Consider the following 24,922-nt stretch of genomic DNA (forward strand, 5'->3'; position numbering starts at 1 on the left):
CAGCAGAGGTAGAAAGTTTTCAGCCCTGTGCTGCAAATCTCTGAGTCTTATTATGTTGATTTTAAAAATAGAAATTTGGATTGGGAGATACTTCCGGGGGTCAGCTAGTTCCAACTCCTGCTGACAGTAGGGCCAACATCAAAGGATAGACCAAGTTGTTCAGGGATTTGACCAGATGAGATTTGGGTATCTCAAAGGAAGGATATGCAACACCTCCTCTGGGCAACCTGTTCCAAGCCTTAACTATCCTCTCTAGACACAAGAAAAAGAAATTTCACCAACAGGATCTCCCTCATTCCAGCTTGTGCACTGTTCTTCTTGTGTGATCAGTGTGCACCTCAGAACAGTCCAGCTATGAGTTCTCAGGAATTAGACCCTCCCATGCTCTTTTCTTTGTCAGTCTGAACAAATCCAGTTCTCTCAGCTTCTTGTACGCCATATGCTCCAGACCCCTAAACAATCTTCTGTCCAACCTGGATCAGTTTGTGAGTATCTCTCTTGTACAAGAGGAACCCAAACTGGACACAGTACTCCAAATTACAGCCTCATAATCACCGAATAGAGAGCAATAACCACCCCTTTCAACCTGCTGGTGGCAATCCTGCTAATACAGCCCTGTACATGATTGGTGTTCGCTGCAAAGGTGCTTTGCTGACTCATGTTCAACTTACTGTCCTCCAACATCTCCAGATGCTTTTCTGCCAAGCTACTTTCTAGTTGATTGGCTCCTACTGCTTACTGTTGCACTGGGTTATTCTGTCCCTGATGCAAGACTTTGTATTTGCCTTTGTTAAAATTAATGAGATTTGTACAATTACTCAGTGATTTATAAATTTAGCCAAATTTTGGACGTTTTTCATAAAGAGGAAAAAGTGTGTTTTCCTAACAGCAAGGACTCATCTATGCCTTTTTGTGTTTTAGTCATAATAGGATGAACAGACTTTCATTCATTGCAACCATGTGCAAAACAATGTATTTTTTTTTCGTGAAAATATTTTGGTTCTAAAACTAATTTTAGAAAGTAAAAATAGCTTGGACTTGAAAAACAACTAAGACTAGACATTAGAAATGTAATATTTCAGCCCAAATACTTCAAGATTAGTGGACAGAAACCTTTTTTCTTTAATTATAATCTGCAGATAAAATCTATAAACAACTATAATAATTGGTGCTATCAACCCCAAGTATATTGACTTGGTAAAATAAAAAATTAACAAATGCCAAACCAAAGTAGGATATTTTTAGAGACTCATCATCTTTTCTACTTCTTTATTACTATTTGCATAATGCAATTATCCTAAATTCTTACAAGTTTTCATTGGAGCTTCTGGATTCCTAAGAAGGCATTGCATAGTCTTAGGTTTGCTAAGACAATACTTGGAAAGTAGTTGCTTAGAGCCATGGCGAAAATATAAACTGCTAGGAAGGAATTTTGAAATCCAACTGCTGTGCATAGTTCTTGCTTCATTTAGAAGCTTGAAAAGCACAGCCACGTATTTCTAAGTGCAGTATATACATCTTATTTAAGTGAAATATGTTCAGATCATTTTCGTTGGCTGTTTTCCATTTGTATTTTTAACAATTCACATTGAAACAAGTCTATTGTCTACAGTGCATCATCCTTCAGGTGACACTATAGTGCAAGTAAAGTAACCATAGTGAGTCTGTTTGCCACAATGAAAGAGTTTTAAAAAATGTTCACATTGTTTCTACAGAGTTTAACAAGCAGATCCTGAGCTAGCAAGCAAAAATTTACCAGTGACATTCAGTCCTGACACCAGCACTGATGAGGGGTGTCTTGTATTTTGCTCATACATCCAAGCAATTGGAGTTAATAATAAATTAGAAATGTAGGCAACTGTGGCATTCCATAAGAACATTACAGTATTGTCCTTTATTTAAAAAATATTAGCATATCACATGACCAATGTTAATAAAAATTAACAGCTGCATGACAAAAACCCATAATTAAAAGACAATATATTTTGTGTGCAACTGATTGATTTACCTGCTCTGAGATGCCCCACCACATCAGCCAAGCTACCTTTCTTCACTTTGGTAATGAAGGCACCGAGTCGACCTAATTCTGTCATTTTTCCTCCAACAACCTGGTTAATCATAAATTTGTGAGTTTTCAAGCCACAAAACAGACATCATATCAAGCATGAATGTACAGACAGATCAGTTTTCACATTATTTTAAAAATTAAATCTAAAATATGCATAAGCAAATCTATTGTCAATTTGGGCTTTACAGAGGCATAAAGACAAAGTTAAAGATACAAAAAGGCCAGGTCTACTTGTAAAGCTGACACAGAATGAATAAAATTGATATTCCTTTTAATGTGCTTGACTAATCAATCTTATGGTTTGCTAAGTATCTAAATTTGATGCAGAAAGAACATTTCTTAATTAATAACCAAGAAAATGTACTTATTGCAAATAGAACACTGTCATGTTCTTAAGTTTAAATTGCAAGGGCACATCAAACCAAATGTATGAAAATCCCAAAATGCAATTGGTACAACAGTCAAAAACTTAGCAAATACACTACTAGGAAACATGAGCAAACAGTTCACAAGAACATTGCTACTGCTAATATCCAGACCCTCTCATCCAAGCACATGATAGAACCAAACGGCACTTCTGGCTTTTGTTAAACAGAACTGAAGAGAGCTATTGCTCTCATGACTGCATGATACAGAGATCAGGAAAATCAGGAAAAAAAAGGTGCCCTCAAGAGTGACATTTTTAATAAAATATAGACCAAGAAAATGTAGTCTTGCTGACTTGCTATTCTATTTAGCTATCTTACTCTCCTTTTTTTTTTTTTTTTTTTTTGTATCAGGAATATCCCGGGAGTAGTTTTATAATAAAATGAAACAGTGGAACGCTGGTCCATTAGATATTATTTCCCCACGTGGCAATCACAATAACTAGAAGGAGCTTTAATACAGATACATATCAAGAAGAGCCAGAAGCCTACCTGCGAACAAGGTTGTCACACAATAATGTATTAAATTTATCAGTGGGGGCCTCAGTTCACATCATACAAAAATGAAACTTGAAAAATCAAAGAGAATCTCTCCAATCTACATTCCCTACTAGGACAAACCTTTTTTCTCACCTATTAAAAAAAATTGCTTGCTGTTAGCAAAAATCAGCCTTGTGCTACAGACTACTAGACATTTAGTAGAGGGAAGCTGTTCTCATCTTCTGTATTCCCACGCCACAGTATCTCATTTCAAAGTGAGAGCAGCTCTTACTCAGGACATGCCATCATCAAGTTCACAAAGTTCTTTCCTGATTTAACTCCCACCATGATGAGCAGAACCAACAACCCATCTCCGTCACATGCAAGGGATTGAACTATCAGACAACTATATGCAAGGAGTGGTTCAGCATCGGTGCCCTTTGAAGTAGGCTCAGTCCTAAGTGGGTGGGATTGTTTCCTATTTTGCATTGTATCTGTTGTTCTCAGTGGGGAGAGGAAGACACTCAAGTTAAATTCTCTCAGTCATCTCTGGAGCTCCATATAGTTAAAAATATACATGGAGAGAGAAACTCTTGACCTGGGACACTGTACTCCCACCACAAGCTTCATAAGTAGCACGCGCTCTCTTTTAAGTGTTCTGGCAATTTAGGGACACAAGCCTAAGAGTCCGCTAAAAATGACTAAATTAGCGGTTTAAAACAAATGGATGGTGCTGCCAGTGTCTTAACTTTGGGGTACTAGATTAACTGGAATTACATTTAATGTAGTCTCTACTATGCTTTGAAAGTTTTTTTTTGCAAATTTTTGGGTGAATGTTTAGTTTCATTCTACAGTATTTCTGTTTCCGAAGGGCTGTGTGGATTTTAAACAATGACCTTGTAAACATTTGCATCCAGATGACATTTATGTATGTGGATTACAAGATGAATTACTTGGCTGAAACGCAAACAGTAGAGCTGGAAAAGGCAGGACTCCATTAGTGCACTCCAATGTGCAGTACATGTCTTCCAGACAGGAAGCTGAATAAACATACACTTTTTAATCAAAACAGTTCTGCTCCTTTGCCATGGATGAGTGGAAGAAGGATTAAATACATTTACATTCATAATTTATCTATATAACTTTCTAAATTTACTAAAAATAAGGAATATATTTTTGTCAAATGACCACATAATTGAAGAGTTCTCTGATTTAATGTGTTAGACCTTTAGGTCTAAGGTCAGTGGAAGTTTCTTTCATTTACCACATAAGCCATATTATACTTACTTTTAGCCCCAATAATGCACCTGATTCTTTTGGCATGGTTGTTCTCTTGTTAAGAATAACACGCCCAATTAAGCGATCTCCCTCTTTAGAAGGCTGCCACGTTACTGGATGCTGTTAAAAAAACAAGCAGTGGAATTCAAGAAGTGCAACTATCTTTCTGTATTTAGATGCACATTTATACGCCAATAAAATTTCTGGATCATTATGTCACAGTAGCCGCAAACATCCTTCAGATCTGCTACATATTGCACCTGAGCTTTCTATGATTATACCTGTTGGACTCTGGCTTCATTAAAGCTGCTTTTGTGGTGTGTAGTGAAACCTAGTATCATGTCTATAAAAGAATTAAACTTAAGTTAAAATTCAGGTGATTTTACTAGTATATATTTTGATGAAAATTTCTTTCTGATTTCAATTTCCATGATCCACCAAACCAAATTTTCATAGAATTTGTATAGAATAATTTTTTACAACAAAATAGCTATGCTGAACTCAAATAATCAGCAAACATTTTAATCCATACTTATGAACCTCTTTTTCCCTATTTCTTACCGAACTAATAGGGGATGTCTCCCTGCTGTGCCACGTGGCAGGATCCAGCCAGTAATAATCCAAGTCACCTGGAAGAATACGAATAGAAAGAAATGTGTAATCTCTCAAACAGAGAAAGATGTACGATTGATTAATTCTGCATGCATGAATTTTAATGTGGAATAGTTTGATGAAGCAAATATAAAACCTGTATTATGATTCATATTAACTTACAGCAAATTGAAAACAATACAGCCTAATAGTATAAAACCAAAACCACACAATAACACATTTATTTGGACCTCTGCTTTTTCACGAATTGCACCTCAGAATCGGGTGTGCACTCCTGATGGTTTTGACTTTGCCCAGTCATCTTCCAAGAATGGACCCCAACGCATTGCATTCACAGCCCTCCACCTCCCCTCATCTCCATACCAAACACACAGGACTACAGCTAATGATGACATGAGAGTCAATACTCCACAAAATAGGCACTTAGCTATAATTAAGGACAGAACAGTCAACCACACTCAAGAATCTGCGAAGTAGTTGATCAATACTGTGACAACAGGTACTGTACAGAGAGAGGCACAGGAGCTGGTAAAGGGTAAGAGGGCACCAGGCAAAGAGCCACACAAATAGAGCAAATAGTGCCGACAGCAGAGAGGAGGTTGAAATCTTTCATTTTCCTTGGAACAAAATTATATACTGTGTACATCAAGAATAACCCTGTGAACTCCAGGTCTGGAAGTCATGGCCTCATCAGGCCAAGGAGGGGAACTGTGAGTAGGGTTTGGGAGAAAAGGCAGCAGAGTGTAACACCACAGGGAGTACATATGAATTTATGAAAAGCTAAGGAAACCACAGTTTGACTTAATATATTACAGCTGTAGAAGGCCAAGTTGTAGCAAAAAAAAAAATACACAAACTTCACTGGTAGTTGTCTGAGATAGAGGACTGATGTAACTGTGCTCTCCAAGAAGGAAAAGGATGAGGTAGAAATTGCAAGAGGAACAATATTGGGCAGTGCAAGTCAGAGCGCAATTTTCTTTACAAAGAGGAAGGGTGCATGTGATATTGGGAAGGACGCAGGAGAATGATGCAGGCTAGAATAGAAGGGTAAATGTGAGACTGATACAGCAGGAACAAGTCTGACGTACTTCTGCCATAACACTATTTTTCAACAGAATATACCTGTGAGCTCTGAACTTTGACATTTTTTCATCCCTTTGGGCATTACCACAGTGTATTAACAAAAATGCAACAGTGTCATTAGAAAGGTGAACGACAACTCTTTCTATTGGTCTCTTGCAAAACCAGCAATATAGAAAAGCTTGATCTGAAATAACCAAGAGATATTTTTTAATTTTATCTGAGAAAAAGATGATTCTGCCATTGAGCTTAGAATGCCTTTAAACACGTGAACAAACAAAATCCCCACCAACCCAAAATCTAAACTCTCACTTCAGAGGTTAGTTTTGGACCTAGAAGGAAATACAGTCACCTCACTGAGGTTTATATCCATACCTGCCCTCCAGGCATTTGGCACCCTCACCTTGGCACAGAATCTTGTTCATTGGAAATATATTAGTGGGACAGTTTAATAATACTGCTTTTTGAATTCACAAGTAGTTTTTCTTCCAAGTTTTTGAATTATTATGTCCCAGACTTAGTTTTCATTATGGAACAAGTCTTCACATGCTTTCCTAACAACGTTCCTACAAACTCTATACCAATGAGGCAGGAATAAATGTCAGCTCCAGTATGCAGAGGTGTGTGTCCAAGTGCTCAGCCATTTCTGCTCTTATCCACATTGTTCCCTGCTGTCTTTTCCTTTCTTCCTTCCCCAGCTTTAGCGTCTAGGTCCAAGTTTCTGTGCTGCTCTTCCTCCTGGTGTTGCATACCCATGACCACTTGATTCATGCATCTAGCATCCTTCCCCACCAAGTTCCTGCTAGAGCAAGACCCTCTCATATGTCTTCTGCCTTGGCTCCTACCTGCTAATCTTCCCTTCTTACCATCTACCTATGCCTTCTTGCCTTTCTTCCCTGTCCATTTTGTTGCCATCATCCATCTTCTGTCTCCTTCTGCTTCTGGCTTTGGTGTTCTCTCCTTTGGTTGTGTATTTTAATCCCTCTTCCCTCTCACACCCTTTGGATAATAGGCCACATCCTCACAACCCCCTTCTCCCCACACATAGACCTTTAACTTTCTGTCCCTTTCACCCCTCCTGATGGTTCTGCACTTCAGTAAATTCCAAGCCAGGAGCTACATCCACCATGGCTGGCCATGGCCACAGTCCTTTCACTCTCTGCTCTCATAAGCTGAGAAGATGAACTGCACTTCAAACACAGCTGTCCTGAGCTGAAGCATAGAGGATATGCTGGGAATGCATAAAGGTAGCTTTCAAATCAAAATTCTTGACTGAAAGTGATAGGTCTACAATTTGGCGAGTATTTTAAAAGCTGGAAAAAATGCATGAATTGGGAAGAAAAAAGAAAAAAGACCATGTTCCTGAAAAATGACTGAATTTTTAAATTCCCAAATTCAGTATGAAATAGACCACTAGCGTGCAAACTTTTGGCTGAATCTACAACTATAAGAAGGGATTTACAATGGAAAGCATCAGTTAAACTACATTCATAAACACTCATAAAATAGACCATACAAATTAAACCATAAAGGAACAAAATCCCCAAATAAGCTTAAAAAATATGTTATGCCAACAACACTGACACTAGGGTCGTGACATCTGCAGTTAAGTACTCTGTTACGGCTATACTTTTAAAAATAATTTCTCCTTGATCGTCCTATGTTATTACTGCTTCTTTACGTAATATCTATTTATGCCATTCTTGCACTGCCATACCCCAGAACTGGCTATTTGTTTAATTACACAAAATAATTTCACTTAACTAGCATTACAGAGATCCAGGAATAGGTAAATAACATGCAAAAACTTACAGTCTAGTTTCAGAATTTCAGAAACAGCATAGTTTCAGAATTTTGGATTTTCTCAAAAGAACCCACACCGACACTCAAAACGAAAAAGAACCTAGACATAGAGCACTCTCTCCACAGGTAAAAGTCACTAGAAATAACTAGTAAAATAAGAAAAATTAAAGACATTATGGAGACCAAAAAACAGCTTTTCTAAGGAGTAAATAATTGATTTACAGGCTTAAACTGCTTTTAAACAATTTTAAAACAAAGCTTTAAATACAAAAAGATGAAAAACTTAAAAATACTAAGCCCCTATGAAAATATACATATACTGTACCATTATTTTTGTATGACTGATAAATTTTTAAAACATACAAAGGTGTATTTCAACTTAAAGCATATTATTAAAAATGCATTTGCAGTTATAATGCATGATTTACTTAAGACTAATGGAGTGAAACAAGTATATATTTATAAAACCTTTTTTCCTGAAGGAATATTTCAAAAGTAGTATCTTGCCAGCAATGAAATATTTTTCCTATTAAATTGCTGCTGCTCCATTACTTTACTCTTGGACATAGACGGATATAATCATAAATCTACTTTACAAGACACAAATGTGTTCAGGTTTTTTGTCCTCGAACAGTCTTTTGCAGTCTTCGATCAAATTTCAAGATGGGATGTAAAACTCTAATAATTGCCTTTGTTTTTATATCCATAACACGTGTGTCTTCAAAATAAAGGGAAAGCAAAAATCGCACCACCAAAAAACCATTTTCTCTATAATACTTCATCTTCAGCAGCACTACCCATACCAAAAGCTAATGCTGGGATACTGCAATTCCAAGTGAAGTCCTGCAAAGGTGAGAAGTGCTGGAAATGACAGTCTTGTCTCTCTCGCAAAGGCAAAATGAACACAAAATATGAGTAAGTCTGTTATCGTGTATGACCAGCCATGCTGATTTCCAAAGTCTTGAATACCAGAGATAAAATACCCCAAGATGTTTCCCCAAATCCACCCAGACTGTATTTGGAGACTACTGACATTCAGCAAAGAACGTGCTTCTGGTGTTTTGCTCAAATCCAGATGCACTAGATTAGCAGCAGTTACTTAAGACAAGAAACAGACAGTCTAATGATAAGAGTCAGTCAGCCCATGTTAGGCACTTAATTGAGCCTAACGTGTAGCTGCTAATTAAAAAAAGCAGTTCTATCACGCAACTAGGAATCTTAGACAATTATTTTCAGAGGCTGCATCTAAAATTAAGGCACAAACTTGCTTCCTGTGTAGTCAGACTAACCTCTGTAATTAACACACGCAACAGCCATTTATGTATTTTCCTTTGTTAATTTTTAGGGTAAAATATAGCCTGCGTTAAACAAACAACAAAGCTTATCAAAGATCTGAAACATCCTCTGTTATGTCTTCCACAGTTTCCACGGAACTGGATCAGTATCTCATGGAAATAATCAATTGTTTCCCAAGGTAAAAATCAAAGGAAGCCACATATCAACCTACAGAAAGTTCCAACTCCAAAGTTGGAGAAAAGAAACTCCATGCATCAACCTGATTGCCTTCCATCTTCATAGCCTGAGTTTTCACAAGTTAGAAGACCACTCCACATGCTATTGTTAAATGTCTTCAGCACACTGTTATTGCCATCAAAAACATCTGGCAGTTTACAGATGTGATAGGTCATATTGTTAAGCAAGAAAGCACTTCTGGGCCCAAGAAAAAAAAAAAGATGCTAATCATTTTATCATGTCAGATAAACAATGTATCTTTAAATAATTATAGTCAAGCTGCTAACTAACCACATAAAGAGAAAACACGAGTACCCTGGCTTGACAGACAGCCCTCACATCGAAGTGGCAAGCAGAGAATTCAAAAGCTAGCTATCGCCTATTTATACAGAAAGCTTCACAAAAATGCTCATTATCTCCTTGCTCTCGAAGCAATCCGCTTCAGATGCCTACAGTTAAGAACTTAAATCCTTGCAGAACGAGATCTGTGTTATCTGTGTTTTAGCATTTATTCAGTCCAAGGACAGGCTGGCTCACGCGGTATGTGGGAAGAATGCACCACATGACTGTTAAGTTTAGGTTTTATTTTGTACAGAAAATATATAATTGCATTGAGATCTCCGCTGGCACATGTCCTAAACACTGAATGCTAACATATTGCAAGACTCCAAAGTTCAAATAACGACTAGTACTCCATACAAGTGACAATTTACATATATATATAATACCCACACTTGGAGTACAGACCTGACACACATGCCAGCAACCCCTATAGTTCCCAAAGATTGACCCAGCCTCTCAGATCATTCCCTCAATTCAATATTTATTTAGGCATTTTAACGTAACAATGAGACACAAAATTGCTTTTCTAGAACTTAATTAATTTTCTGAGTAACAGAAAATCATTGAAAAGGGGTCTATGGAGCTTTAGATGTAGATAACTGACAATCTGGCCTTATCAAGCACACAGTGAAAATAAATGTTTATCCCTTTTGTGTTTGGAAGATAAGGACTTTTCATACTCTCTCACACACAAAATGAACACTTGGGCATTTTATTTTGAAACAGACCCCTTAGTTTAAAAATCTTTTGTAAAGCAGTAGTTATACTGTGAGCACAGTGCAGGTTGCAATGCTAATTGACATTTGCAAACCAGAAATAATTAGGCAAGGAACCAGTGAACTCATGAAATACTATTTTGATTGTTAAGGACACTAATATTAAACTAAATCTAGTGAAAAGGAAAATCCATTTGACTTCTCCCTTAGTTACTATTGCAAAATTGTTTCTTTAGAAGAGCTTGCAAATTCACAATTATTTCTGTTTTTGCAAAAGAATGGCTTGTCAGTGGCTGATTGCTAAAAATTCTTTCAATATATTCTTTTTATGTGGGTGCAAGGTGAATTTTCTGTGGACTGTTTAAAATATAACATGAGTTTCATATCTGGATATTTATTTAGCAAACTTTTTTTATTTTATTTTATGGATTGTGATTTTTTTAAGGAGGAGTACAGTTTACACATACAATCTTTTATAAGAAAATATTGCGCTTGAGCATATATTGAGCATTGATGGCTCAAGAAGGTTTCTCAAAAGGTATACTTGCAAAAGGCCTTCCAACACCAAACCAGCTGGGCCTGTTTGTATGTTCACAAGGTGGTGTTCCTACATGAATTATCTCAGTGTTGCTAGAAGACTTTCTAAATTACTGAAAGTAAAGATTACTAATCTTGCCAATGGAAGCTTGAAGCCAAAAATCACAAATGATGCAGTCAAGTAAGAAATTGAGAATTTTTGAATGTTTCTAAAACTTTTAATATGGGCACAAGGAATGTAGCAAGGAAGCTGTTGTAAGTTTCCTGAATCTCTAGGGAGTCTGCTCATGAGAATCCCTGAGCTAACATTATTTAGTTCCTTCACTCAAACACTGAGAGCGTAAAGTATTCATCAACCCTTTCCAGCTAGATGCTTATTTTTATCTCTAAATATCTTATTGTAAGCATGTGAGTCCAAGAACATATGTGATCCACAAAGCTCACAAAGGGATGGCCTTCAGAGGCATGTTCTGTAAGGTCTTCAGAACATGTGTTTTGTGTGCTAAAGAACCTGGAGAGACTTAGAGATGTAAAACCCTAAGTAAGATGCATGAACTTCCATTAATTTGAAAAGCTCATTTAAAAGCTTTATTAAAAATATTTTGTTGAGGATACCAGAAAAAAAGTGGTTAGCACTACCAAGAATTTCAAATCAGTAGGCAAATATTTTAATTGATTTTTGACACTGTGGTATCTAAAGATTTTAGGAAAATTTTGTTGCCTCAGGGCTAGCTCCAAGTGCTGATTTTGCTGACTTTGATTACTCTCTTGAGTGGAGGCTAATTCTGCAGATGGACGGATGGAGAGCTCCTTTTTGAAATTTAGAGCTTCTTTGAATAAATTCATTATTGCTATTTAATTCCAATGCAATATTGACACTAACTTGTTTTAACAGTTTTATTTTGAGTTCCTGTTTCATAGAATTAACACTGCTTTAGCTTTGGCATGATCTCTTCATAATACTTTTGTCAGTGTATGATGAAATTCGCAAAATGTATAACAAGTTATCTCAAAAACTCACATGGGCTTGTAATTTTGGAGACAAGGACACATAGCTATCTTGTATGCTAAAAGTCTGACCAGCTCTTAATAACTTTTCTGCTGTTGTGAAGGAATTCCCAGCACTTCAAGTATGCCATGCTGTTCTCCAGCCTAACGCAATTTTTCTTTCCTGTGTTATTTTTTTGGTTTGGTTTGATTGCCTTTTATGGAGAGGTGGGAGAAGGTATTTTAAAAAGCCTGCATAGACAAAACAGCTTTCAGCTGTTGTGTGTGTTTGGTTTTTGGGTTTTGTTTGGTTTTTTTTTCCTCTGGGCATTTAAAACCAATTGAGTGGGTGTTAGAATGTAATATTTTCATTTTGGTCTCTTTTGCTATTTTCCCCCTAACAATTTTTAAAAAGATTCAGTTGAATATTCTTTATCTTAATATTTATTGAAGACTGATTTAGGAACAAATTATAATTGAAAATCAAAGCTGAAAATAAATTCTCCTGAAACCCCAGGGTGCTTCTATACTGCCAATAGATATAAATTTTAACAAGGATAAGCATACCAGAAAAAACAAGTAAGGCTGTGAAACACCAGCCCACACCTTAGAAGTGCCATGGGCACAATGCCCAGTGAGGTATCACTGCCCTGGTAGCACCTGCTGCAAATAAGACCAAAATGGGCTATGCCCAGAGAGGCTTATTGGAACATAGATTTTCTCCTACTGTGGGGAAGGAAGAGAGGCATTTCTGCTCAGACATAGAAGTTAATACACAGAGTTTATAAACACACTGATAGAAACAACAGCAATTGGCAGCAAGGCTTATCATCCACAGGACCACAGAAATGGGAAGGGAGAAAGACAGCCTTTCTGTTGATTGTCTAACATACACACATGGTCAATCATGCAGCCCTGCACAAGTCACTTGAGAAATAACAAGAATATTATATTTCATAAAATTATGATTTCATTTCCATGAAATCTGAGGGACATAATTAATCTCAAATATTACAGTGAAAAGGAAAGTCTGAGGAGGAAAAAAAAACCCAGCAACTCTCGGTTGTCCTGAGCTTCAGGGCTGTAGAAGAAAATCATAGAATCATAGAATGGGTTGGGTTGGAAGGGACCTTAAAGATCCATAAAGTTCCAACCTTAAGTTCCAACCCCCCCGCCATGGGCAGGGACACCTCCCACTAGACCAGGTTGCTCAAAGCCCCATCCAACCTGGCCTTGAACACTTCCAGGGATGGGGCACCCACAACTTTCTGGCCAGCCTGTTCCAATGTCTCATCACCCTCACAGTAAAGAATTTCTTCCTAATATCTAATTTAAATCTACCCTCTTTCAGTTTAAAATCATTAACCCCTCGTCCTATCACTACACTCCCTGATAAAAAGTCCCTCCCCATCTTTCTTGTAGGCCCTCTTTAGGTTACTGGAAGGCCGCTATAAGGTGTCCTCAGAGCCTTCTCTTCTCCAGGCTGAACAGCCCCAACTCTCTCAGCCTGTCCTCATAGGAGAGGTGCTCCAGCCCTCTGATCAGCTTTGTGGGCCTCCTCTGGACCTGCTTCAACAGGTCCATGTCTATCTTATGTTGGGGGCCCCGGAGCTGGACACAGTACTCCAGATGGGGTCTCACAAGGGCAGAGTAGAGGTGCAGAATCACCTCCCTCGACCTGCTGGTCAATACAGCAGATGAAATTCTCTGCATTGTGATTAAAGAGAAAAGCACTTCAGCAGTACCATGATGGAGACCTACTCCAGATGACCAAATTAGGAAGATGAGCCTGGTAAGGTTTGGTTTTTTGGGTTTTTTTGTAAGCATTCATCAGAATCCTCCATTATGCTGCATTTGAAGATAATGAGAAGTTTTAAAGGCTTTTGTTTCTCCAGTTCAGAGGGGAATATGGCAGGAAGAATCCTTGGACTGCACAGTGAGAGATCACTGACACTAGGAAAGCAACCAGCAAATGACCTTTGGAGCTGTGCTTCTCACCAGTAGAGCAAAAATAGTTAAGAATGTGAAAGTGAATAAACTTTGTGACCTTTAGTATGGGAAGGAAGCTGAGCAGAAGAAAATCTCAAAACCTTTACACAAAACCAAAAAAAAGCCCAAACCCCAAAAGAACCCAAACCCCAAAGAAAATCTCAATCACAAAAACCCAAATGAAGCCAAAACCAAAACAACCCAATCTTAGAGAAAGTAAGAAAGCAGCCATGACAGCAAAAGAAGTCCAGCAATCACGGAAGCATTTGAAGAAATAATACCAGCATCAGAGGCACAACCAGCCCAATACAGAGGAAGGAGAATGCAGTCAATGACTGGCCAGCTAAGTCATAAATGTTTCATTTTCTAGAAGAAGGTGAACATCAATGGAAGTGTCCTATGAGTAAGTAACTTACAGTGCTACAGTACCAGGAAGCATACAAGACAAAATTAGAAACACACAAAACGTAATGCAAACAGCAAACTATGCAATACCAATTGAGATCATTCTGCAAATATTTAGTCCCCAGTATTTAGTATCTAGTACCAAGTACTTGCCATTCTATAATGCTATGGAAAGAGTCTGCTACCATTTGACTCTATCAGCAAATGATACCAAGGCAGCTAAGTTTTTTGTTTGTTTTTTTTTTTTAAAAGTACTCCTAAAAATAAGCTCAGATAAAACCCATAGCAAGAAGTTAACAATGTCTGTAGCATAAAAATTAGATGTTACGCCAAAGCAGGAAGAGGTCAGATTGTCTAGATATATTTTACACTAGGCTAATTCACTTCATCTTGGAGTACTTCTAGACCTGTCTGAAGCCATCTCATTGCCAGTAACAATTATTTCTTGAGAATTAGTGGAGTATGGATGAATTTGCACAGAACTGGGAAAGGGCAAACACAGCACACATTTTTAAAGGAGAGGGGAGGGGAAGAGGGGCTAGAAATTATAGACCAGTCAGATTAGTATCAATTCTTGAAAAAATGCTAAAACAAGAAGAGAAGAGACAAGACCCCCCCCCCCAAAAAAAAATAATCGAAGTGTCAATCATAAATTAACCCAATTTATTTTCCTACCACTGCAGTAAGATCAGTAGCAAACAGCAGATGTAAAATATCTTCAGTTGAGCAGGAGCATGCCATGTTAGAGTCACACCAGAAAAAGTATCTAAATAGAACTAGTGTAAGGTGAAAAGCTATTTAGATAAGCGTATTCTAAACAGCTAAAACTGGTAACAATAAACAGCTAAAACTGGTAACAAAAAAAAACCAAACACCCAAGTGTTCATTAAGCAGGGTCTGTCATGTTTGTCTGGGATATCGTAATAGTCAACACTCAAATTACCGTTCTAGATAATAAACAGAAACATTATATTTGTAGGTGACTTGACCCCAAAGAGAAAGGAATGGCTAGTTATAGGAGACCAAGACCGGAATTCAAAGCCATCCTGACAAATGGGAAAAATGAACTGGAAAAAAGAGGAGCCGCTTCAGAGTGGAGAAGGAAATGGCTCCACACTCAGATCAGGGTAAACAAGCGTAGAAACTGGGAAAGGAAGTCAACCAGTTAAGCACTAGCTGTGCAGAAGATGATGAGGTGCATATACTCTATCACAGTCGTAATAGGAGAGGATAGAATACCAGCCTGGCTGATCTCTGAAAACCATTACCCTTGCATTTCAGGACTTAGCAGGGCTGGCCAGAGGCCAGGCTCAGGTGCCTTGTCTACCGCTTGCCACCAAATACCAAATACCTCCACAGGTTGAACTGGTGGACAACTTAAGGGGTTTTTGTTTGGTTTTATTGTTGTTTTGTTTTGCTTTACTCTGCATCGTGGTTTGTCTTCTGGGCACCTTTGCACCTAACCAACACCCGGACATGACTGTGACCTTGACGACACCTCAGTCTCTCAGATTCTCTCCTTGCAGCACACAGTTAAATTTTCAGAGCGGAATATTTAGCTTAACCAAAGTGTGGTTATGGGGGAGAGATGAGTTCAATTTAATGGCCAGAGAGATATAGATGGTCTAGTTTAATAATCCTTTATAACTCTACAGTCTATTACACAAAAAAGTCAAATGCTCTCAAGGGACCAAAACTGGACTGGGGAATGTGAGGCTAGTGTGATTTAAAAATATCTTTTAGTTCTCCTAATTCCAAGCTATTCTAAAGACTAGAGAGGTGCTGCTGTATGCCATTGCCCATAGCACAGCTTTGAATATCCGCAACACAGAGTGTCACAGCTCTCTACTTCTCCATCCCAACCCTACTTCACCTTCTTCATCTACTTATGCTAAGATGTTCGAGAGGTCTCTGGAAGGCAGTTTATGGCTATCTACCCCAGTGAGTACCCTGAAGAAGAAAGAGGGGTTTACTTGCTTTATGTAGCTATATAAAACTTAAGTGTTAGAGAGAGTACAAGGCTTTGATCTTAACCATAGGTTTTCTCCAGTCTTATCCTTTAAAATCCATGCAGAGCTAAGACTGATCGTTGTCTCTTCCCAATCTTAGCAGGGTATTGTTGCCCTGATATCCCTGCTGCCGTTTCTGTTCCATCTCTGTTCTGATTGCTGCTCAGCCCCATTTTCTCCAACACATCTCTCCAGATTCTGCCCTCAGAATACTCTTATTCTCCTCTAAACTCTGCTAAAAGAAATGAATTTCACACATGGATTTCTTAAAATATGTTAACTAACACAGCTGTAACATTTGAAAAGATAAAACCTCCTTCATGACTTACTCTATCATACAATCTCTAGGATTAATTCTTCTAGTGGAAAAACGACTTTTCAAAAATTACTTTTACAGACAGTGTTAACTACTTAGATATAAGATTTTAAAGATCTTTGTTATTCTCAACACAATGCATAATCGTCAAGGAACTTGCAATCATCAGTCCTTCCTCTCACTTTCCCCTGTGATACTTTAGTGATTTAGCCGAGGATCTTATTCCAAATACAGATTATTCCCCCCCCTCCCTGGCCAAGGAAAGGGCTGATGTCCTTTCCTGATTCAGAAAGTGCAATGCATCAGTATGATGATGCAGAGATAACATACAAAATAACCACAACTGTACATTTATTATAAACCATATATTACTATTAGAGCCATAACTATATATTATGCTAAAGAAACATATTCTTGTTCTATTTACATGGGTTGATGATCTTTTTCCCTAAAATAATATGCAAAAATAAAAGTAACAGAATCATATTCCATTCTGAACTTGTTAAAGCTACTAACAATAGAACAATTCAGGAGATCAAGGACACATCAATTGTCTTCTGCCAAAGAGAAATAATACACAGGACTGATTATTTGTTTCCTGAAGTGAATTTCTAAATTCTTTATCCATTACTTTTCCAAAATGCAAAATAGTCATAATGCAATCAGAATATTATTACTTTTCAGAAACACATTTACATTTGATGTGTGCTTTCAAAATACAGATTTCTGTTTAAAAACTCATGCCACATAGCATCACTAATGTCAAATTATACTTGGCACATGAGATTTCAAAGTATAAACATAACAAACACAGACTTACAGGCAAAATGGTTTCTTATTCCCTGCTTAGGTTGAATATTTGCTACAATTAATACTTTCTATTCAGAGGACACAATGTCTCCACTCAAACTATACAGTTAAAGAAATCTGCTTATAAAAAGATATATATTTTTTAAAAAATATATTAAATATAAAAATATATCTAAAACCTCAGCACTGTATAGCCACTTGTTTACCTGGCCCTGAATGCAACGTATGGAGCAGAAACTGAAGAAACCCAGCAAACATAGCAGCGTCAGCAAGAGAATGGTTAAAAAAGCACAACTGGCATCTAGTAGGTTGCTGAATTCCAGCCTGCAACTCTGGCAAAACCGTAATGCAAGCAAAAATCCACTTCAGTGTGAAGGAGACGATATAAAAGAAGTCCCTAACGTCCTTGCGTCCTGATTCTAAGCCAAATTATTCTGCAGCGTCAAACATTCAACACTGGTGACACCAAACAGGGCTACGAGAGCTCTTGTCATCAAAACAAATCTCTGCAGTGTAGTGCAAGCATCGATTACTGCATTAGTTCACACACGCTTGCTGCAATGACAAAGAGTTTCAGTCTCTAGAAGGAGTTAATGATTTTAGGAACCTAGAATTAACAATCCTCAGGAAACGAAATGGGAAAAAAAAAAATCTTTCCTCTATGGATAAAACAGGAAAGATGTTTCTTAGTGCTTTAAAGCTGCCAGTAGACACAAGCGCAGGTACCGATCAATACTACTGCTGCAATTATTATTTATATTCAGCAGCGGTGCGCTGAACAAGTTTTAATGAACTGCATAAACAAAACAACCGTGTAAAGCAAATGTGGCTGGTTTAAGTTACATAAAACTTCCCAAGCTGTAGATTCACTCCTAGCACATTGAAAACACAATGGCCCTTCAAAAAATTTACCATTTCTTATATATTAATTGGATGATTTAATATTCTTCTTACATAATAGATGTGTACATGGAAATGTAATTTTATATTAGAAAAATATATTCTAAATAAAAATTGGAAATAACATTTTGTATTCTAAATTACATATTCAAGATAAAAGAGAAAAGCAGAACCTGTACACCAGCATATTTGGGAAAGCCACATGATTAAAGAATTACAGATAATAAAATTTGCTAAAAAATTTAATATAATTTAATCATACCCGAACTGTACAACAATAAAACAATTTCTTTGGCAGAGACAGTCTTCCTCTGTAAAAATATATGTTTCTCTGCAGCATATATAGGTACTGCAGGACTTCAGAAATACAAAAAACCTGCCTGTTTAGAAACTAAAATGTGAGAAAACAAAGCACGATGAACTAATCTATTTAAATTTCCATTCAAAGAGAAGGTTGTAAGGGGTAAAAAATAAATAATTAAGCTAATGAGAGCTTACAGGTCTTTCATCTTTAGTAATACATAGACCTACTAGTAATAATGAAAATACACTTTTAATCAAGCTGTTTCCCTGTAATTCTGAATCACATGATCAAAACCACGGTACTGAATAATGCCTTTCACAGACTGTCTCACCTGTCCATCAACAGCAAAAGCCATGGCTGACATCCCTGGCCACTGCTGACTTTCAGTGTCCCCAGTAGCACAGTATTAGCAGAAAGACAACACAACTGTCTACATCTGCTTTCTTCACTGACATGTCCTCACTGGGAGATGATTCTTTGGAGGAGGAAAATCTCCAGGCTTCATATTGTCATGGTTTGGGCACGTGGTTTTACCTCAAACCAAGACACATATACTCCAAGAGACAACAATCATCTGGACATTTACTGACCAGGGAACATATGCATAGCTTTCTCCTAAAGCTGGAGAACATGTCTTGCAAAATGGACAAAAGACAGACTTTTCCCAAGTTCCCAGCACTTCCACAGTACATCCACTCTCACGCTGATCCTTCTGCACTTCTTCTTGAAGGACCACCTCCTATTCTACCAGGGCTGGCGTTGAGGGCTTTTCTTCATTTTCAGAACATACCTCACCTGGATCCTGAATGCTGTCCTCCCCCTGCAGCACATACTAAACAAGGCAGGGGATTTTGCCACAGCCCAACTCAACAGATGAAAAATATTTACTCCCTACAACCTCAAAACATTTAAAAGAGACTGCACTGTATGGGGCGTGTTTTCTGATTTTTTAAAAATATTCTTGTTATTCCCATAGCATGCATGTGTTTGTGAAAAAATTAATAAACTGATCTCCCAAATGCATTGAGGAAGGTTGGTTGTGCCCCATGGTGGTGTTGAAGCTCTCACTGTCTCCCATTCCCCTATGTGCCAAATATGCGCAACCACTCTCTGCTCTTCCATCCCCACATCAGGCAATCCTCAACACCAATTTTACACACAGGTCTCCCTGGTTATGCGACCTGCTCAAGCTCTGCCTAAGTAAGCCTGTCTAACAGCTTCAGCTTTAGATGGCAGAGGTTTCTGCAAGTCTTCGCTGAAAAGTAAGAGAAGAGCAGAACAACAGAAGAGCATTCTGAGGTCAGAAAGGGCATTTTACAGAAAAGGACAGTGCCAATGACCCCAGTATGCACTCCACATCCCTAACGGTGGTTTTCATTCCTCCCAGCCCCAGTCAAATAGAGCCCTTCTGGCTGCTCCAAAGGCCCTTCTGACAGTGTGAGAATCAAATGCTGATAGTTGGTTTATTTACTTTTAAATCCACTAATAGTAGCAAGGCTACTGGAAACTGACTGGAAATCTGGTTACAATTCTGTTGCCCTAGTAAAAATACATAATTAAGTTATAGCACACTTTCAACCTTTGCTTTGGATAACATTGCCTGTGTAATTTTAGGGGGTTTTTACCCTTGCAAATTATTTTACTGCTAGTATCCTCTGATGCACACTACACTGTGCATCTGATACTTAGATTCTGACCATCATATTTTAGCCCCTTCGTAAACTTCCCGCTAATTGTTCTACGTCATGTATGATATTCCTGCATTTATAAAACTTTCTAAGATCATTAGAAAAGAGTGACATTGAACAATGTCACACAGATATCCAACCCTACCAGTTGTCAGGTTTTAAGAAGTAAAATTCCAAGTATTAAATGTACTATTCAGTTTTATGCCTGGGTGAAAATGCAGCTTTCCTCTAAACCAAAAGTTTTAGAATACTTTTTCTGAAAGAAGAAAGCCAGAGAATGGTCCCAAGTATTAATTCAGTAGCACAGAAAGAACAATTCAAGGGAAAAAAAAAGCGCAACTATGCTTTAAGTTGAAATTTAATTTAGAAAATGAGAAAAACAACAGAAAAGATCCACGTTATAGTCTCCAAGACCTCAAAGCCAAGTTACAGTGGAGAAGAGATTCTAACACAATTGTAGCAGTCTTAGATACTATATTAGGTATTGCATGTGACATTTCATACTGTTGCCCTGTCTGATCCACTTTGAAAGGTCCTGGCTATTGTGGGAGATCCACAGTGACTGGACAAGGCAAACATCACACGTCTCTTAAAGAGGACAAGAAAAACGACCTGGGAAACTACAGACTGGGAAGGCTAACTTGAGTCCATGGGAAGGTTATGGAGCAAATCCTTCTGGAAGGTAGTCCTGAGCGCATGAAGGCCAAGAAGGTGACTGGGAATCACCAGCATAGCTTTACCAAAGGCAAATCATGCCTGACCAATAGGATATCTGGATCTGCAGACAAGGGGAGAGCAGCAGACGTTGTTTAACGTAACTGTAGCAAGGCTTTCAACCAAGTCTCCCTCAATAACTTTTTAGGGGATTGGAGATAAATGGATTGACTAGTGAACGATGAGGTGGGTGGAAAGCTGACACAACTACTTGACTCAAGTGATGGTCAAACGACTGAAGTTCAACTGGTGGTGGAACGTTAGCTATGTAAAAAAGTATCAGAACAAAGATTTATGGGGAGGAATAAAGGCTTTCCTTTCCTCAGCTAGCAGCACTCCACACCACAAAATGCTCTCCTGGGATCATAGAAAACTTGGGTGTAGCCTTTGGCTATGCATCCAGAATTAAACTCAGTAGAGAAAACATACTTTCTTCAGATAGGCTTAAGTGCAGAGTTTAGTTGACAGTGGGCTAATTAAAACACTTGTTCTCTATGCATTTGTGCAACATAAGTGTGTCTTCTCTTCAGTTAAGTATTGCCCAGTGAAGAGGACGGAGTATTTCTCAGATTCTTTGGCAAAATACTTACAACTTTGCAAAGACAATTGTTGACTGTTTACATGAGACTTTATAAACAAATATACAAATAGATACAGCCACACATACAGCAGTGGTTTTCTTTTCAACAGATTGACATAGCTCAGCCTGTCATTTCTCATAACTACTGAGAAAAATCAGAGGTTAAGAACTGAGATGACTGTGGCGAAAAGACACATAGCTCCTAAAAGGAATCTTTGCCCTCAAACTTGTTAGTGCTCATCCATGTTCCTTTCCATTCAGGCATGAGCATAGTATGTTTACATTTCTGGCCAGCTGGCAAGAAACAAAAGCACCAGAGCAAAAATGATGTAGTCACATCAACAGAGGGACAAATTGGAGCTATTAAGTTTTGCCTTTTCTTTAGCTTGGGCTAAATCAATGTCATGCTGTCATTACTCCACAGCATTTACTTCAAACCTTGGTCTGAGCCAATCAGTTCAAAGTGGAAGTGAACAAACTTGGCATCTGCCTGAAAAACACAATGTAAATGTACACATCGCAGCAGGCTACAGTGTGCCTCCCACTGGCATCCCAGACAAGTGGCTTTACCACCTTGTTCCCAAAGGTCCTTATGGGGACTTTTAGAGAATATCACCCGCCATTTTGCAGCAGACTGGAAGACTGCTGGAAGACAGAAGGGAATTGCTGCACAACCAAATGACAGTAATCCTTTCATGCGCACGGGTATGCAAGAGCCAGTAAAGAAACACCCCGCTATCTATTGCTGTTCTATCCATCGTTTCCAAGTTCCATTGCCAATTGTTTTGTACTGTGCTGCCACCAATATTGTTTTCTCATCCCCCACCCCTGATGACTTGATTGTTCTTGACTCATCTGAGGAAGATGATAATGACAGTGAAATTTTAAAGAGGCAAGAAGTATGCTCACACTAGAAAACCTGTGTTGGGCCTTCAATCCCATAGATGTCATGGCTGAGATCTTTGCTATCCAATCTTCATGATCCAGCAATTTTGCAATGCATTTATCTTAGTTACTTCTATTAAAGCACCCAGCATCTCCTCAGGCTAATCATTTCAATAACTGGCCTTGAGTGAGGATCTACTGACATCAAGACAGAGAACATCAGTCCTGCACTGTCAGATTTACAGATGACTTCTGGACTTCCTCTGACATCACAGGTTGATGAATTGATCTCCGTACGAAAAGAGATTTTGTGGAGTATTTTTCTTTGTGACAAGGCAGCACTTAACAAATTAACTTACAATATCTATAAAAGATCTGCTGGAGAGCCTTTTTTACTGCCAAAGGTGGTCTTAACCAAAGCCCAATTCAAACAGTTTGCTCAGCCATCCAATTGCTAACCAAAGCCAGATGCTTTCAGTGAAATGGTAACTGATACAATATTCTTTTTGTTCCCAACTTTAACTATTATTTCTAGTTGTTGTGTTAATGTCTCCGTAGAGACAGATTTCTCCCAACTCTCATGCCCTACAGCATGGTGGGATGGGGAATACCCACATTCAAAGTCTTCCCTGCTTGATGCAGGGTAAGCTGGGATGAAGTGGTGGTATGACAGCACTACCTTTGATAGACATGCTCAGGTACAGGCTTGAACTCACAGAATTGAATTGCTCAAATCCACTCAATGTTACTCCCTGTAGGAAGAGACTGCAGGCATCTTACCTGCACCTGAATTTTCCTGCCAAAAGAGAAGACAAGCAAAAAGTACCATCTGCAAACCTGGGCTACAGCAAAAATAGGAGATTCAGCCTACAATGACAGCATTGTTACGGCTTGTTATTTAAGTCAGCTACATCACCTTACCAAAAATCCTTGAAACAATTCTTTTTTTTTTTTCCCTTTGAAACCCCTTATTTTCTACCAATTACATAACAAAAGACAATGCAACTGGTTCATGTACAGGCTGTGGTTGAAAGGTTATACAGCCAAGAGTGATAGACATCTATGTGTCACTACTTCATCTATTATACCTAGGACACCTTTGACAACTTAATTCACATTTCCTCCTCTTCTTTTCCTTACTGCCTAAGTCCATGTAGATGTAAGTTTAATTTCCAATTCCTCCTACAAGTCAGATTCTTCCCAGATCCTTTAATTCTAAAAACTTCAGTTTTATACCTAAAAATTAGAACAGCAGTACCATATGTACTGACCATTTCAAAAGGTCAACCTCTTTTACTTTAAAAATGTTGTGTACTATCCAAATAAAAAAAAAATAAAACCACATATCTAAATGCAGGGTTTAACGGTGACCCTGTTGTTTGTTAAAGCATTGCCAGGAAATTCGTTCCTAATCCTTATAACAATTTTCTAGGTCAAAGTAAGATTAGGTCCACCATAGCACAGAGAAGTGATGTCTGATAGCACGCCTTAAGTTAATATCATTATTTGTTGTTGTTGTTTTTTTTCTTTAATGAAAGGATACTGATAGAATTGAATTTTAAAGGAAAAATTATAAAAGTAGTCAAAATCTAAATGGTGCATTTGTTTGTTTAAAAAATAAAATAAAATCTGCGCATGGCCAAACATGAATGTCTTCCTAAGCGTCTCCTTTCAGTGGCTTGTAGGAATAGCCATTCCCTAAGACTTCCTTGGCAGCGAGATTTAAAACTGGGTAACATGAACAGATTAATCAACTTTTTGTATAACTGATTTCAAAGCAACTTGTCTGTGGAAAGCAAACTGTTTCAAAGCAACTTGTCTGCAGCAGTAAAACTGGATTTATTCCTAAGCGTTCAGTTCAATTCCTATTCTCAGGGGGCTCTTTTGCCCTCCCACAGACAGTCTTTGCTTAAAGACGATGATGACTCCGCTACTGGCAAATCCATAACACCTGCCCCATGGGAGATCACTGAGCCTACCTGGGCATGCTGACAAGTTCGGTGTGTTACATAAAAATTGGCAGAAACAGAAGAAAATTTTGAGAATCTATATCTGTTTAAATTTGTATTTGTGAGTTGCTTTGTGAGGTTCATTTTTATCTGCATTTGCAAGTCACTTTTATACTATATTTTAAGTAAAAACTTAGTCCGTACAGAACATCAAATTACCTGGCATCCCATATGTTTTGATGTAAACTTCCACCAATTTGCTGTGGTAGAGCTCTGGAGCATGACAGACAATAACTGGCATTATACCGCTGAGTGACCCAGGACTTTGGGGAGTTGGAAAAAACTGGCTGTTCAGTAGTTCTCACCTTATAGCACTGATTAGTTTCCACTGCCAGAGCAGAGGGTTTTGCTCATTTCACAATTCAGGTGAGAACTGTATGAATAAACAGCACACATGTTAAAGCGAGTCAGCTGCGGAGCTCTGCTTTGCACAGCATGAGCTCCCTACTCTGCAAATGTATCTGTCACTCCTA

At 38.1% G+C, this 24,922-nt stretch overlaps 1 protein-coding gene across 1 annotated transcript in view; it reads right to left on the reverse strand.

Annotated features, from left to right (window-relative positions):
- Positions 1–24,922, reverse strand: part of RIMS1 (regulating synaptic membrane exocytosis 1) — a gene marked incomplete at its 3' end in the record, with an annotated part of 91,540 nt that overhangs the window by 14,512 nt on the left and 52,106 nt on the right. The window contains exons 7-9 of the mRNA XM_009888849.1: positions 4,813–4,880; positions 4,261–4,371; positions 2,009–2,108 (exon numbers count right to left, since the gene is read on the reverse strand). Coding sequence (XP_009887151.1) covers positions 2,009–2,108; positions 4,261–4,371; positions 4,813–4,880 — 279 coding nt within the window. The remainder of the gene's footprint in view (positions 1–2,008; positions 2,109–4,260; positions 4,372–4,812; positions 4,881–24,922) is intronic.

This window comes from Charadrius vociferus, unplaced genomic scaffold (genome assembly GCF_000708025.1).
Source record: "Charadrius vociferus isolate BGI_N301 unplaced genomic scaffold, ASM70802v2 scaffold247, whole genome shotgun sequence".
NCBI lineage: Eukaryota > Metazoa > Chordata > Aves > Charadriiformes > Charadriidae > Charadrius > Charadrius vociferus.